This window comes from Melanostigma gelatinosum, assembly GCF_949748355.1.
Source record: "Melanostigma gelatinosum genome assembly, chromosome: 1".
Taxonomy (NCBI): domain Eukaryota; kingdom Metazoa; phylum Chordata; class Actinopteri; order Perciformes; family Zoarcidae; genus Melanostigma; species Melanostigma gelatinosum.
The window spans coordinates 22,815,740-22,832,446 of record NC_136634.1 but is presented as its reverse complement, the minus strand read 5'-3'; the positions used below and the strand labels follow the sequence as shown (position 1 = coordinate 22,832,446).

The following is a 16,707-nucleotide window of genomic DNA, read 5'->3' as shown; positions in this document are numbered from 1 at the left end:
GCAAAGTGGAGCTCAGTCCTCCTCTGTAACTGTGTCAGTTCAAAATGTTTTTTATGAAAATGATAGATGTAATAATTTCCAAAAAAATGTTTGTCTGTTTTCCAAAACATGTTTTTATAACAAAATATTCTGCTTCAATTCATGTTTGTTGGCGTTAAGGCTTTCAAAAACGACATTTGCATTGCTTCCCCCCCCTGCTATCGAACCGGGTAATGGCAATGTCACAGGCTGATGATGGGACAATCTGAATGTGACTGCAGCTATGTAGCCAAGTCTGACCTGTGAGAAGAGCCCTGTCCTGATTGAAAACTCCAAAACATCCTGAGAAATATCTTCTTCCATGAAGAGGATCTTGCTGTCCTCTAAGCCGTTCCAGGCCAGCTGACTCAGCTCGCACAACTCAGATCGATGCTGACTCAGAATACTGCACAAAGAGAGAAAACAAATGATGACATGAAAACAAATAACAAATATTTGCTGCATTAGTACTGATCAAAGATCACATAACAGTGAAAACTGGGGGAAATTAATGAAGGTTACAATATTGTAACCCTAGTTCTATCAGCAGAGGAGGTGCCCTCTACTGGACACTATGGGTAATACTCTCCTCCAATCACAAGCACGCATTCGCCCACTGAAATTTGTTATCAGCATGACAGTCACTGCTTTCACCATTACACCTCGCAGCAGTTGCAGACTGCCGGCAGTCGGGCCGTCCGTCTCTTTTGTAAGATAAACTGGCCTGTGTGGAACATAGCATTCTCTGGACTTAGACATGAAGGTGAGGTCTTTGAAATAAAGGAAGACCCTCCTGCCTCGGCCACGCAGCAGCTGAAGCACCGTGTCAACACTGAGGTATCCCTGTACCAAGGCAATGCTGAAGATGGCAAAACCGTTTGATGATTAACATACCGAACATCTTGCGGGCAATGCACTGGTTTAGAAATGAGGAGATCCAAAATGGGTGTGAAATCTCCGAACTTCCAGGGAACGAGGAAGTACGCGGTGCAAAACCCTTTCTGTGTGTTGTGAATGGAGACGACAGATACAGCCTGTTTCTGTAACTGATCGTGGATCTCTGCTGAGAGATAACACATCTCCTTCTGAAAGGATCGATTCACCTCCTTGACGCCCATAAATGGAGGAGGGCGACTGCAGTGCTGGAGAAATGATCCAGTCTTAGTTTCCTGTCCATCCATTCTGATAAAATCATATACTCTATATAAGAAGTGGACTCAGTCGTTGTGACGTCACCCATTCGTTTGTGAACTGCGGACCATATTTGGACTGCAGAGGAGTGCAAAGAGATGTTGTATACGGCTCTGGTAGCGACCTGTTAATCACATGGTAGCCCGCCCTAAAGCATACCCTGCTTTATCGTCAAATTGACTCTAAATGGGAACATCATGCTGTATTGAAGAATACTTGAAACCAGCAGCTGAGACCATAAACCCAGTGGGCTAATACATGCTCATGACTGGAGGAGAGTATCACCCATAGTCTAGTAGAGGGCGGAGCCTGTGTGAGTAAGAACTAAGTCTATCATTAAAATACAAAATACCTTGCGCTAAATGGTTTATGAAGATGCTCTGACTTAACATTTATGAATTCATTGAAATTATATGTTTTTTACCTCTGTGGAAGTCTCATGGTATTCAAATTGTCACTGTTTCCTGTTGTATCAAGGTCATGACTCAGAAAGGCACCGAGAACAGTTAGGTAGACCTGGGTGAGGGTGGAGGGAATCTGGGCTTGTGTGAGAGGTAGCTGGGCTCCGTTTCTTCCATCCATCGTTACGTCTTCACTCCCTCCGCCTTGATTTTCCCTTTGCACATAACTCCCTCCTCTACTGCCCTCTTCTCCTCTTCCTCCTCGTGGAACCTGTCCTCCTTTTTCTCCGGCTTGTCTCCTTGTCTCACTTCCTCTTTCTTTTGGTATCTGCATCCTTCCTGTGTCTCTACTTTGCAGCAGTAAATGCTCCAGACAGATGCAGCAGATGTTGCAGAGAGCAGGGAGGGATGACATGGCGAGTAGGTGTCGACTGGAAAGAAGGAGTTCTGCTGCCTGCACCCCAAGAGCTCTGTTTGCTGAGTGACCTTTGCAGTTGAGACATATATTAGTTTAAGCCCATAGGAATGAAAGGGAGACCCACACGTGTTGTTATTTTTGCCTGATCAGACCTCTTCTATAAGTGTGTGGGCATGTTCAGACAGGTCTTAATTGGCATATCCCAGACTCTCCTGTTTGTTTTATTGCCCATTATGATGCTTGTTTTGATGATAATTACATGAAGTTTAAGGATCTTATGTAATACTTAGCATGCTGTAGCTCAGCTTGACTTCAAGCTGGTCAGAGGTCAACTGCAATAACTTAAAACACGTGTGTGTGTGTGTGTGTGTGTGTGTGTGTGTGTGTGTAAGGACAATTTCAAAATGCAAAGGAAATTGCATTATACGACTTCAACGTAAATCAATTGTTTCCGAACTTTGATATGTTGAAATGTCAAATGTCTTGAAGGGACTTAGAAGTATTATACAAAGGCAATTTTCTTCGGTAGAAAATAATTACTGAACACAAACCAAGTGACCCAAACAACAACAATACTGTACAACTCAGCATATAGTATACAGTTATGTCGCTACAGTTTGCCAAACTAGGGGCGGCACGGTGATGCATGTATTGATAAATCAAGTTTCAGGTTTATGTATTCTAGGTTTCCCGCGGGACCTGCAGCTTCCTCCCAGTCCAGACAAAATGCAGGTTAGTAGATTAATAGGCCCTATGTGTGAATGTAAGTGTGAGTGGTTGCCTGTCTCTTTAGTCCCTTTCACACACTGCACTGCAACCCTGAACTTATGTAGTTATTACCCGGAGAAGCTGGATGTGACGATGCAAATGTCCGAATCATTCGGACCGGACATTATTCAGACTTTACCCTTGCAGCTTCCTAGAACAAAGTGTAATGTCCAACTGAGGCCATGTGTGAATGAAGCTGCCCTGTCCAGGGAATTCACAGCGAGCAAGTGGGCATGTTGATGACGTTATCACTGGCACGAAACCAGAAGAATACAATGTCCGGAGTTCATATGAGAAAATGGGAGAAAGTATGAACAAATATGTCAGCCCTTTATCAGATTGACTGCTGACCGGTCCAGGGTGTCCCCCACCTCTCGCCCAATGTCAGAGGCTCCCAAACTTTTAGGACCATGTACCTCTATGTATCAAACCAAACTTCCTAATTACCACTTCCCACCGCAGATATCAACAATGAAACAATGAAAGAGCCACTTCACATTGCATCTGTGTATGGTGTTGGTGTGTTTGGCCGAATAAAAATGTAAATGCAAAAACGTCGCCTATTTACACCTCGACTGTTCCTCTGGCCCTGTGATGGTAAATCCCAGATTGATGTAGCTAGCCTGGTAACATCTTTTCATTTTGATGCTTTCATCAATGACTGAAGGGTTCAAATCATTGCGACAGCTAGCGCTACTCGTTCATGATTATGTCAGACATCACATGCAACCAAATTTATTTTCTAAAATATTGAAATGAATAACTAATAATTTCTATATCATTGTAATTTAATGTAAATATGTACTGAATAACTGTTTCTGTATTGCAATTATATTTATTGAAATATATTTGTTGGTTTTAATTGAAGGACTTGGACCAGTTTCAATGCAATTGCTCGGCCTTTTAGCAAGACTCTTGCATACCACCAAGCAGGAGCTTGCGTACCACAAGTGGTATGTGTACCAGTTTGGGAATAGATAATGGCTGGATGGATGGATGGATGGACCTCAAACTATGCACCCAACCTGCACTCAAAGAACCTGCAGTATATATTACATCTACATTGGTATATCTCTATAAATTAAGCATATAAATAGATGAATGTAGATGTATCTCTATGTAGAACAGCAAATATGTTTTTACCTTTTTTACCAAAGAAGTTGTCCACATACTCCTTGATCTCATGGCAGTCCCAACCCAGCAGCTGCCCGACTTTATCAGATACGCCTTCCAAATCGAGGACATCGCGTACACGACAGGTGACCATCACAGTGCATCCTGGGAGAAGCTGACGATTTAACAGCCCTGATATGAGGTCTGCTACAGGCAAAGGCTTTTCTGGGTCCAATAGCTCTATCTTCACGTCTTGTTTGGTGAGTTTGCTGTGAAACTCGTCATAGCCATCCAGCACCCAACAGCTTTGCTCTGGATTGGAAAGGAGGTAATCCACAATGGCTTCCTGCTCAGAACACAGAAATATATGAGGAATGTTCAAACAACAGTGGAAAAGTATTAGTTCACCTTGTGACATTTGAGGCTATTATTTGTTTGTTACACTGTGTGTGGTCTACTTGCCTTTTCAAGACAAAATCCTAGGAACACATAGTTTAAAATGATCAACCCTCTAAAGTCTCTTTAGACAAGTCCTCTGACTGTACTACTAATGGAAACCAATAATATTTAAGGCACCATCACCAATTACACATTCAGAATGTATTATTTGGTAGATTGATACCTATGTCCTTGTCTGTAGCACTCTACTACATGACTCCTATAATTCAGTCTGAATAACTTTTGTCCTGCTCTCATCTCCTTTTTTCTCTGCTTATAAAACTACACACTTCTTTCCTTTATAAGATGTTTATTTACCTCCGCCAAGGAAGTTTTCGTTTATATTTGTCTGTTTGTTTACCAGCAGGATTACAGATACAACTACAGGCCTGATTTTCATTAAAGATTTGGTGGATGGGTATAGCAGAGGCCAAGGAAGAACCCTCTGAACTTTGGAGCAGCTCAGAATCATGGGGCGGATTCACGCCTTATTTTAAACTTAAAGAAACATCCCTGGCTGAGGTCTGTGCCCTTCTAGTTTCATTTTAAATTCAAGTGGACATTTTTAGAAATGTGTATTTTACTATCAGGACTGGTTCTTGGCACTACTCAGGTTTATGAACACAGCCCCTTATGACCTGCCAATGAACCGGAGAGCAGTCTGAACATTGATATTAGTAAAGAACTGCTGTGGCTTTTATACAAAATGTACTATGCTGTTACTTTCAAATTTAACATCAGAAAAGTCCTGACAAATGAAGGCACTGCTCTAGCATTGCTACCTGCATACCTTTTTGTGGTCACCCTCTTGCATGGGGAGGTAGTGTCGGAATAGCAGCTCAGACAGGGAGAGAGGGTGGGACAGTACGTTGAGCTGACGAAACTCCAGCAGGACAAACAGGTAAGATGAAGGGATGGGGCCCTTTAAGAGTGAAGGGCATAGAAACAGTAAGATAATGAACTAAAGACAAAATGAAAGAATGAACCAAGCAGAGGAGGAACAGTTTAAGGGACTCCACCAATTGTACACATCAGAGTCTGTTTACAGGTCTTGTGGAGTACATACTGCATATGTGAAAAAAAGCATTTTGTGGCCTCAGAGGGGGCTGTGCGAAATTGTCTGACACTGGAGACTACGAGTTAGAAAATGAAAAGAACTGGGAGTTTGGAGTTAGAAAAAGAAGTGAGTTTACCAGACTTCTATAGCTCGCTCCTCATCTCTGCTTGAGGTTAGAGTGTCTTTCATATTGAGTGCTGATGTAAAATGAATACAGCTACTGCTTTAGCCTGAAGCAAGCTTACATTTAAATGTATACATTCAGTTAAGTTTGATCAAAACTTAACTCCACTCCAAAGGAAACCTTTAAATGTGTTTTTACTGTGATAAAAAGGTTTGGAAAGGATTTAAACACCCTTTAGATGCCCGTGGCATAACTTGAGGCAATTTATCAGACTTCACACAGCTCTCTCTCTCTGGAGCTACAAACCGTTTTTCACACTCTGGACCGACGCTAATGAACCTTCCGGGGTTCACAGTGGAATTGGTTGCTGCTTGTCCATGGTTCAGTTGCTCACAACGCTATGTGTCAGAAATAGTTTCCAGGTGTCATTTAGCCCAATGTTTCACCTGACTCAAGAGTCGGATTGCACTAATAAAAATGCGCATATCTCAATATATTAGAGTTTGAAACTCAACAAATTTTTTATATTACCCAAATATCTCTCTTCTTCTTCGTAATAATAATGTGATAAACCCTGACACAATTAAATCCAGCAGATTGGCACATAATATCCCAGATTATGATGAAAATATGTAAAAAAAAAAAAAAACAATTGAATGCTGATGACAAAAATGTAAACTTACTAGTCCATGTGCCCACTGTTGTCCTAAACAAGACATCAGCAGAGTTTTTCCTGATCCAGCCGGGCCAACGAGAACTGTCACCTTCCCTGCACATCCCTGGAGGAAGGTCTCCAATGTCACTCTGGAATCCATAGACCCATAATCCCCATCAGGCTCTGAGTTTAGTGAAAAAAAAACGTGTTCATTAAATGTAGAGCAGACTTAAATCATACATGAGACAGTGTCATGTCTATATGACCAAATTGCACGATAAGAGACGTATTTCTATCTGGGTTGAGTGTCCCCACCTACTTTCTCATCCATTTTATTTTTTCATGTATTTTGAAATACTTCCACTTGAAAAAAGATTTGATTTTCAAATAAATTCAGCAGAGTTTTGATATACAAAAAGAGGAAGAGGAAGTCAATCCTACCTGGTGTTCTGCCCCCTTTGTCTGCTGATCCAGTGGTTTGATCGGGTCTGTCCCTAGCTCTGTTTACTGTTCTTAGCGTGACCCACACATTCTCCAGCTGGACCTCACTCACCAGGCGCTCACTGAGTCGCTCCCACCTCCTCTGCCGTAAATGTGTCACTGCAGCAATGTACTGCATCCAGTAATCTGTGTGTACAATACATTATAAAAACATTAGTTGTAAAGGGAGGAGTAAAACATTTTTTTTGTTGCTCTTGAGAGAGGTTCTAAGAGAGGTCTACGTCAGATTCCCAATGTTTTCTTAAACCACGGAACTGTTTTGCACCTGTGTTCTGATAATGATGAATCCTATTGATCTCGTAAAGTGGCATGACCTGTCACGATCAGGCATTGCCTTGTGTATGCTGTGTGTTTCTTTCTGTAGCTCCTCACTCTACCTGTCAGCCACTCCCTCAGCACCAGTCTAACTCCCTTCACCTGCCCCTGATCACTAATCAAGCACTCCCTAATCAGCACAACTCCCCTCACCTGTTCAAGCCACTTTATAAACCCCTGTCTCTCAGTCACTCACTGCCAGATCATTGTTCATGTCTCCTGTTTTTGCTCGTCCTGTTCACGGTTTCCCAGTCTGTCTGCCCTGCCTCGTCCTGCCGGGTTTCCCCCCTCGTCCCTTGTCTCGTCCTTGGATTCCCTGTTGTGTTCTGGTAAAGATTCCTGTTTTGTTCGTCATTCATTAAAACCCTTTTCTCACTGCATCTGACTGTCTGCGCTTGAGTCCTCCATCATGCCCAGTGACATAACCAATCATTTTGCACAACAATTCAGCACTAAAATGTGGGAGTGTGCTCTTGAGTGTGCGTAGATTCTGTTTGTACAAATCCTGAATAAGACAACCTTGGTGAATGTAAGAATCTTCGTGAAAACTGAGTAAAGCCAGGATCACACTACAGGAGTTTAGAATTCCCAACCGATTTTGAAAATGGGTTGCATCACGCACAGAATCTTCACAGATTTTCTTCTCTCAAATCATTAAATGCATACACTTCAGGATTTGAAAATAGTTGGGCATCACACAATACAGGATATTATTAAAACTATTGTGCCAGAGAGAGAGCAACGCACCACACATGACCTCACTGGGAAACGGATGGAAACAAAATGGACAGGGTGCGAGAACTTGCTGGAATAGGCCGTTGTATTTTTGCCACATATAAACAAGCCTTTCCTCCATCTCAGCTGTCCAACGCACCTCCACTGTAGATTTCGCGGTCGTCATTTTTATTAAGGGCCTTTCATTCGCGTCTGTCTCCCTGTAGCAGACTTGTGTCTCTTGTTACGTAATCATAACCCTTGTTGGGATCTAAAGGAGCGTGTTTGGGTTATCAGCATTTAAGAAACTGAATTCTTGACATCAATAGAATTATTAATGTATGTAACAATTATTAATGATTATTAATAACAACGGGGCACCACCCTGCGAACAGGGACCAATAACCAAACGATAAAACTAAGTCTCGTAATTAGTGGCCACTCATAATGTCAATAGTCGGGTGCGACTACACATTCAGTGACAGTGAAGGGTTAAGTTCGTACACAAGGCTACTACATAGTTTCATTTCGCACATATGCACAAGTAATCACAGACGACTGCTCCTTAAAGTATAACAGAGTTTATCAAATCAAAATAGTAAATGATCAAATCAATTAATATTGCAACCAACAAACGTTATCATACAATCTTATATGCCTAATACCTAAAGTCAAATGAATAAAATGGATGAGGATGTGTGTGTGTGTGTGTGTGTGTGTGTGTGTGTGTGTGTGTGTGTGTGTGTGTGTGTGTGTGTGTGTGTGTGAGAGCAAAAAGGGTTTGGCTGAAGTGGGTTTTAAGAAGATATTTCTTCTGTGAATGAGGCTCAATCTTCTTGAGGAAGTGCAAAGGGCCAGGTGGTTCCTTTATTTTTTTTTTACATCTATTTGCAGTTTCAACAGATAACTTCCTGTTCATATGTAACAAAGTTATTTTACCACGCTCAACAATCAACATTTAGAAAGAAGAAAACGGATTATTTGGTTTGAAAAGGTCTGCGTGTGTCTGGCAAATAAAATGACTTCAAAACAAAACTACAAAAAACTAAATCAGCTGCTTGGCATTTGCAATTCATGCAGGCTGTTGGTCATTTGAGTGAACTGGTTTTAGTTGAGCACTGAACATGAGAACTGGTTCAGCCTGGTAATATGATGCTCAATAACAGCAGCATCGTAAAGATGCCTGGTTTACTCCCACAATTAAGCCAACATTACTGTGGAATGAAAACATCTTGTACCTTTTAAGTTTGGACTTTAGTAGGTATTTTATGGTTACGTCTTGGTGTTGATAGCAAGCAACACTTACTAGAGAAATAACTTTGTCAAAGAAGAGCAAGAGCTTCATGCCCAGACTTTACTGCTGTGTACTCCAGCCATAAACACTTGACAGACTTATGGTAGACTCTATATCAGAGATAACTTTTTTAAGAAAGAGATTCTTCACTCAATCAAAACTCTAAGAAGAGAAAATGTGGACTTAACCTTTGCGGTCCAAGTGAACAGTGATATGTTTCATACTGAAAAGTCACCTTTTTAAAAACATGGCTAAAATGATATTTATAAAGAAAACTCATCTCTTTCCTGATTTTGACATCAGATGATATGCTGCCACTACACTTCACAAATTCCACTGGATTTAAATGAATGCCTGCAGTGAATAGAAAAAGCGTCCAGGTCCTAACATCTGTCATGAAGGAATGTACAAATAAAAAAAGAAAGCAGTCATATCTGACCAGTTTTTTGTTTGTTTCTCCGCACAAAAGTATACATATATAATGCAACACTTACTTAGCAATTTAGCATTCTCTCTTCCAAATCATCCAGCCATGTAACTATCCATTTATGAAGTGAGTTCGCACACTTTCATTTCATGAATATGCATAAAACATTAATGGTTTGTAAGATGGGAATTTAACAATGTAACGGGACACGCAACAGAAGTAACAGAAGCTCCATATAAAGAGCGAGAGACAGTGGGAATACACAGTGTGTATCGGCAGATTAATTGACAGGTTTTTCCATCTCCAAACTATCGTAATCATATCGGCCTTCAGAAATCCACTGTTGGTCGACCTCTAGTTTCTTCTATGTAACTCATGACATGTGTGATTTAGTGTCTCTTTCTCTGGCCCTGTCAGCCCACACGGTTTACTTTACACTGAAATGCAAAAAAAAAAAACTCTGAGAAAGTCTTGCAAATATTAAATCTTTAAATATTACAAAAAAGAAACGAATGACCTCGTGTGATTTTTGATGTGACCTTTGTCGGGGAAAATGCTTTTTTACATGTGCACTCTGCCACACTGTATCCACTTCTCTTAATAAACCCATGGATTCTGACCAGTGAATGGCCACTTGCCATTTTAGTTTGTAGCTGAAATGTAACAACGTTGAAGCATTGTGTGCGTGTATGTATGTTCTACCAATCCGTGGGCGTTTGATGAGCTGCTCTGAAGGCGGCGATGACGACTTCCCATCCGTGACACTGGGACTGGAATGTTCACAAACACCTACAGTGCAGAAAAAAAAACATACAAACCATACAGTACATTAAAAAACACCAGTATTACCAGAAAATATCCGAAATGACTAACGCTATCAAGTGTGCTGCAAGAATCTTGCATGTGTTGCCATTCTTCTTAGGCTCTCACTTTTAGTTTCTAAATCATCTAGTGATGAATAATAAAAAAAAAAGGAAAGACCGGGGATTCCCAAAGTGAAACAAAAGTCATACGATTTTCTGTAAATACAGTATGCTAATTGCTGCTGCTTCTTCCCACTGTTGCCTTTTACTTTCACTTTTCCTCTTTGGTTTGTCATTATCTGCTGCGGGGCACTTCACTATAGACATAATAACAATAATAAAGACAATGAAACAACAGACAACTGGATAATTTGCCTTACACCGTATCAAAGGTTGTCACGTTCCTGATCAGCCACTTTTCATTTTGGGAGCTGCATTGGGTGTGTTCAATAGGCAAATACACAGCAGCAGCACAAAGTCAACAATGACTGCGTTGGGAACAGAGTGTTTGGCCGAAAGGAAGATGGCGTTTAATTTACACTGTTGAATGTTACTATTACACTGATTGGGCTCTTATTTAGTTTATTGTGGAACAAAGAGTCTTTGTAAATGCAGCACTGGTGAAATGCTCTCCTGGCCACACCCCAGTCGGTGCTGCAATAAAAGGGTTTTTCCATTAAACACTTTCGTTTCAGTCCATAGAGAGAAATGCAGCCATAATTCATGCACTGTGTCATGTTTGCTATGAACCCTTTACAAAACCTTATATTTAATTTGACATCATTCCTGCCTTGTGTCTAAGCATTACCTTTGATGACTTTGGCCGTTTGACTACTGAAGTGAGTTTTGGACTAGGTGACTCAGGATGCTCTCACATAGCGGACTGTAAACACTCAATAGTAACATTCAGAGCATAATTTTTCTACTCACTGTTTTCACATCCAGCCAATGACATGAGCCTGGACTCCAGGTGCATGGGGATGTTCTCACACAGGATACACATGCTCTGAAGGAAGTTGCGGCAATCTGCAGTGTTGGCCACCTTGAAGTACTCTAACACGGCTTGGATGTGTTCCGTTACTGCTGCTGCAGAGGGGCTACTGGAGGCCAGGTTGATGTTCCAACCGGCATCGCTGGGCATCATCTGGCACAATTTCGTGATGACTTCGGGTGACTGACCGCTAAGGATGCGGAGCAGTTCTGAGGATTCCTGAGCCAAGACTGAGTTCACATTTTCGCCTTCGGGATCAACCCCCTCATCCATGGTCAGACTCCATCAGCTGATAAACAAATGAGCAAACATGAGCACAAGCACAAATATTCAAATTCCCACACAGGCCCACACATCAAAGACTGGGAAAACATATGCAACAAAACGAGATAACACCTATAAACTTCTGGGGGCAACTACATTACCTGTTGTTTAAATTAGTCAGGAAACGTTTCAAACATGCCCTAGTTGGTTTTACATGAATCTCACCTTTATTGTCTATTTTCATGGGGGTTACGTTTTATATTGTGTTTAATGAAGATGAAGCGCTACTATTAAATTATTCTATTATTTCTATTCAAATTTAAGTAGATTCAATGGATTACTATTCAGAAACAGACAACGTTGTGTGTACGTATTTCCGACAACATACACCCTAATAGGCACGTGGGTTTTACGCAGTACTCTTTAGTGCTGCTTTTTTATGATATATCTTTATGCGCACGGTTTTATCTCTGGCATTTTTTTAAACTTCATTATTTTCGTTTGGACGCCATAACGCTTTTGATGCCTTCAGTGTAAATGAATTGTAGGACAAAATCCACGAGGACAAGAAGTGGACGTCCCTCAAGCCTGACCTGCAATAATTTGTAGCATCGCAGTGTGATGAGTCTTTCATCTGCAGCCCGACAGACACAGACTCTAGACTGCGCTAAACGGTGCCGTTTCAATTCGTTTAAAAGTTAGATAATGCTGATATCAACAGAGAGAAAGCACTCACCAACAACTGTTGTCGTAGACTGCATGCCTCGGCAGCCAGAGTATCATTTATTTGAAAACGAAACCTACGGGAGCTACGCATAAAGTTTTGGTTTCGCTTTTGCGCAGCAGCGGTGACCGCTCATGGGATTTCTGCCAGAATGCCCTTAGGTTCTGTGCTTTCTCGCCTCACAGGTTCCTGTGTATCCGGGTTTACCTGGACCAGGTGTTGCCTCCTGTCGTGGTTGTGTCATACATTGAATGTGCTGTAATTACATTGAATGTGTTGTAATTCACTATCCTGTTCTACACATGACATCATTGCACTTCTGTCCATCCTGGGAGAGGGATCCCTCCTCTATTGCTCTCCCACAGGTTTCTTCCTCTTTCCTCCCCGTTAAAGGGTTTTTTTGGGGAGTTTTTCCTGTTCTGATGTGAGGGTCCCGGGACAAGAGGATGTCAAATGTGTACATATTGTAAAGCCCTCTGAGGCAAATCTGTAATTTGTGATTTTGGGCTGTACAAAAATAAATTTAATTGAATTGGATTGAATTGTCTAACTTAAACGTCAACATGTCATTAAAAATGTCTCCTCTTCTGTCAGCTGTGGTTGCCGGTTTGTTTCTGAGTGAATCCTAATCCTGTTCAATGTCTTGTGTTCATGTTTTCGTCATTTTATCAATAAAAGAAAGTGTGTAGGGGGGGCATTTCTTCAGCAGATCAGTCTGAGCTCTTACAGAGCAAGATATCCATTATGATTACATGAATCAAGCACACAGGGTCGCAAAGTCATAATAGGGGTTCGGGGCCAGATGGACCAGTGAGTTACAAAGAGATGTATGTGAGTTACATTCTGCATCTGAAGAGATTAATTCAGTAAAGCTGTGGGCAAAAAGCCAATGCTTGCAATAGAACTGGGATACAGTGTCAGGCACATGTTGCTGGCAGTCCCCCATGTGCTGTTTGCGCTGACGAGCCGCGGTCCAATCAGCATCCACTGCAAGAGGTAGAGGACACTCTTGAGCTATGGCTCACATTTTGCAGCTATGCAGTTTGAATGTAATCCACCTGTGTTAACACATACTAGTGGTCTATGCGATTTACGCCACAGCACAAAATAATCACCACAATTCGTCAAACGCTCACAGAAGGGCTCTGAGGCAGACCGAACCAAAAAGATGCCCCATATATCTGCCCATCATCTCTCAACCCTTGAGGAGCTGTCTGCAGTCCTTTTTATCCTCGCTTTTTAAGACAAAAATAGATTATACCATGAGTGGTCAAAGCTTTTCTACGCTGATGCTATCTCACTTTGGTGACACCTCAGCAGACTGGCCTTTTACAGACAACTTTAAGACAACTGTCTTGTCCTTGTGCCTCACCAGTCCCACCCCCACCACGCTGCATATAGCCTCTGACCTTGCAGCCTATCTCTTCCTTCTCAGTTCATTGACACCTATCGAATGACATGGAGTTGGCGTAAGTGTAGCTGCAGCACACCAAGTGTAAGCTTACAAGAAAAACGTGTTACAAAACAAAAACAAATTCATCACATTTATTACAAAAATGAATGATTCATGTGTACAAAATGAGCAGATGATACCAATCTCTTTTTTCCCCTCCCCTGTGGACCACTAGGAGCCACCACGAATTTGAATTAATTATTGACTAATCAATTAATACATTTTGTCAGTTACGCCTGTTTTCTTTTTTTAAATGCAATAATTATTTCCGTAAATTATTTCTGAATTCAGTCACATAGTCATCATGCTTGGGGAGCATAAATGAATAGGAAAAGCTTTGACCACTTTCTTTTCAAAGTGTCCTAAATAGCATGAGCATCGTATCTGACCAAGTGAGGTAAACCCTGGAGTGGGCTTTTGCTTTGAGCCATCAAACAGCTGCTTGCTCACTGCGACTGCCGGCCAACCCTTACCTGAACATCAAATAATTATTTGTATTGACAATTAGCAAAGGTGTTGATTTCCCCAAAGCAGCAGTTGGCAGAAATGTGATTTTATCACGCAACCATTTAGTGAACATTATTCAATGAGATAGCACAGAGAGGCGTGATGCATTTTCACTGTTCTTGATGTGTCTTAACTATTTCACTTCATCATTTATTTATTTTTCTCTCGCCTGACATAGCTCCATATCAGTACACCAATCAGGACATATTGTGACATCCAAGGCAAATCTCAAAGCAGCGTCAGGGCAACGTTTATGCTTCATCAATATCAATCCAGGGCGAGCCTTGCATCCTCCCACTCTTTGATGACATGCCCACTTCTTTCACTTCGAAACAGCACCATTTAAAACTTCTCAAATTACATGATATAGTATGACAGAGGGCCCCTAGCACCCGTGTCTCACGGAGACATAGCACGTGTTCCTCATTGCACCCCAAGTTAGCTGGCAACTGGCTCATTCGGATCACTCAATCACACTAAATCTGTAAATGAAACATAATATCCTCTAAGAAGACATCACAAGGCTTGAAATTTACATTTAAGGATACAGTGAAATTCCTGTGAAGTCATGGAAAGTTTGTTTAGAAGACAACAATAAATGTGTAATTTTAAACATCATATTTTAGATAATTACACTCAATTATTAATTTATTTTTTGTTCATATAGTTATTAAAAAAGGTAACATTGGAAGTCATATCTGGGTATTTTACATAATTACGTACAGCACAATAAAATCCCCATAATAATCAAATGTACGTGACAACAATATTATTCTGATTTGAAGAGTTGCTTCATCAGTCAATAAAGGATGCCATTATCTTTGACGATTAAGTTTACCATCACGTCATGTCAAAACTAGTACCAAAACAACTGTGCCCCTAATCTGTATCAGAACTAAATCGTTCTCTAATTTTGTCCTCTCTACTCACCTCCACACATGCAGATTTATTTAAAGGCAAGAAACCAAACAAGCGCATGTACAAAATAATTCAAGACCTGGTGTCAACTGTCAACTACCTCTCATGTATTTGTTGTCCGACTGTCAGCAATCAAATCTTAAATTCCTAACATGAATTTAAAATCTCACAACATAATCTCTAATTAGAGAATTTCAGCAAACACCTTAAGATGCGAGTGATAACGTCACATCTTTCTGTTGGATGTAAACATTTTTAAAATTGTATTAATTCATTAACTATTCCATCTGCTGTGTGTGTGTGTTTTAAAATAAGAACTCAAACATTTCTCCCAAATTTAGTATCACCAAAATATTTCAAATACTTCAGGACTCAGCTGTCATCCTAACCATATTTGGCGCATCAACCTGATTGATCCTTTGCTTTGTAAGCAAACCAGACTGAATATAAGGGGCCCAAGGACAGCATGAGAGTGTGTGGTGGACCAGTGGAGTTCCTGCTTGTGGTGAGGTGGTCTACTGTTATGCAGTGTGCCATTTAAATGTATTTCTCTTTTTAGATATTAGTTTACGAAATATAGTGTCATTTAAATGTACTCCTTTTCAATTCACTTCGTGCTTTCCTTTAGCACAAGATGCAATGTATATTTGTCACGTGACTTTATAATGTAGTCTGTGTAGGTGTAAGTTATACTTTAACAATTCATTTTGGTTGTTTGCTGTACTGAATAAATCCTTCTGTTTTCAATAGGTTTGTGGAATATAACACTTTTTTCAGAAAGGCAAAGAGTAAGGTATGTAAAACTTTTACCATTAATTACTTTTTTATTTATGTATATTTGTCTTTTTAATCTGTGACCTCAAGTGTTGTGAATCCAATTTAGATGGAAGTCAATGACGACTAGAGTTGGTCAGTTAAATCTTGTCAATTTCATGTATATATCCCAATATCACAAATCACAAATTTGCCTCAAGGGGCTATATAATCTGTAAAGCATACGACATAGAACAAAGTCCTTAAACCCTCAATTCGGACCCCCTCAACAGGGTAAAAATATAAGAAACCTCGGAAAGAGCAATTGAGGAGGGATCTCTCTCCCTGGACCAAAAAACATGCAATAGATGTTGTAGGTACGGAACAGAGCAACAAAATACAATTGCAGTATAGACAATCAGCCTTTTGGTCTGAAAGGCTTTTACTAAGCTTAAGGCCACTTCTAATTATGGAAAAACATTGGTTTGGTTTGAAAGTATTAACTGTTCAGTACAACATCAGGCACTTAAGCACTGTTCAACGACATAAACAGAAGAAAAAAACATTGCTGTTGTTTGACTTGCTTCACAGACATAAGCCGCCACCATGAGTACAGACGCGGAGATGGCCACGTATGGCAAAGCTGCCGTTTACCTACGTAAGCCAGAGAGGGAGAGAATAGAGGCTCAAAACGCACCATTTGATGCCAAGAGTGCCTGCTATGTGGCCGATGTCAAGGAGCTGTACTTGAAGGGAACAATCGTCAAGAAAGACGGTGACAAAGTCACAGTCAAAATCCTGACCACTCAGGAGGTAGGTGTCATAAAGTCAGAGCCAACTGGGAATTCAATATGATCAGT

At 40.8% G+C, this 16,707-nt stretch overlaps 2 protein-coding genes across 2 annotated transcripts in view; one reads left to right on the top strand and one right to left on the bottom strand.

The window, feature by feature from the left end:
• The window catches only part of nlrc5 (NLR family, CARD domain containing 5), a 32,127-nt gene extending 20,620 nt beyond the window's left edge, over window positions 1–11,507 (bottom strand). Inside the window, exons 1-8 of the mRNA XM_079292303.1 lie at window positions 11,168–11,507; window positions 10,137–10,223; window positions 6,625–6,810; window positions 6,212–6,366; window positions 5,138–5,269; window positions 3,940–4,255; window positions 1,634–2,096; window positions 280–424 (exon numbers count right to left, since the gene is read on the bottom strand). Coding sequence (XP_079148429.1) covers window positions 280–424; window positions 1,634–2,096; window positions 3,940–4,255; window positions 5,138–5,269; window positions 6,212–6,366; window positions 6,625–6,810; window positions 10,137–10,223; window positions 11,168–11,501 — 1,818 coding nt within the window. The 5' untranslated portion in view covers window positions 11,502–11,507. The remainder of the gene's footprint in view (window positions 1–279; window positions 425–1,633; window positions 2,097–3,939; window positions 4,256–5,137; window positions 5,270–6,211; window positions 6,367–6,624; window positions 6,811–10,136; window positions 10,224–11,167) is intronic.
• Window positions 11,508–16,441: 4,934 nt separating this feature from the next.
• Window positions 16,442–16,707, top strand: part of LOC306775275 (myosin heavy chain, fast skeletal muscle-like) — a 39,273-nt gene continuing 39,007 nt past the window's right edge. Inside the window, exon 1 of the mRNA XM_079265596.1 lies at window positions 16,442–16,660. Coding sequence (XP_079121722.1) covers window positions 16,454–16,660 — 207 coding nt within the window. The 5' untranslated portion in view covers window positions 16,442–16,453. The remainder of the gene's footprint in view (window positions 16,661–16,707) is intronic.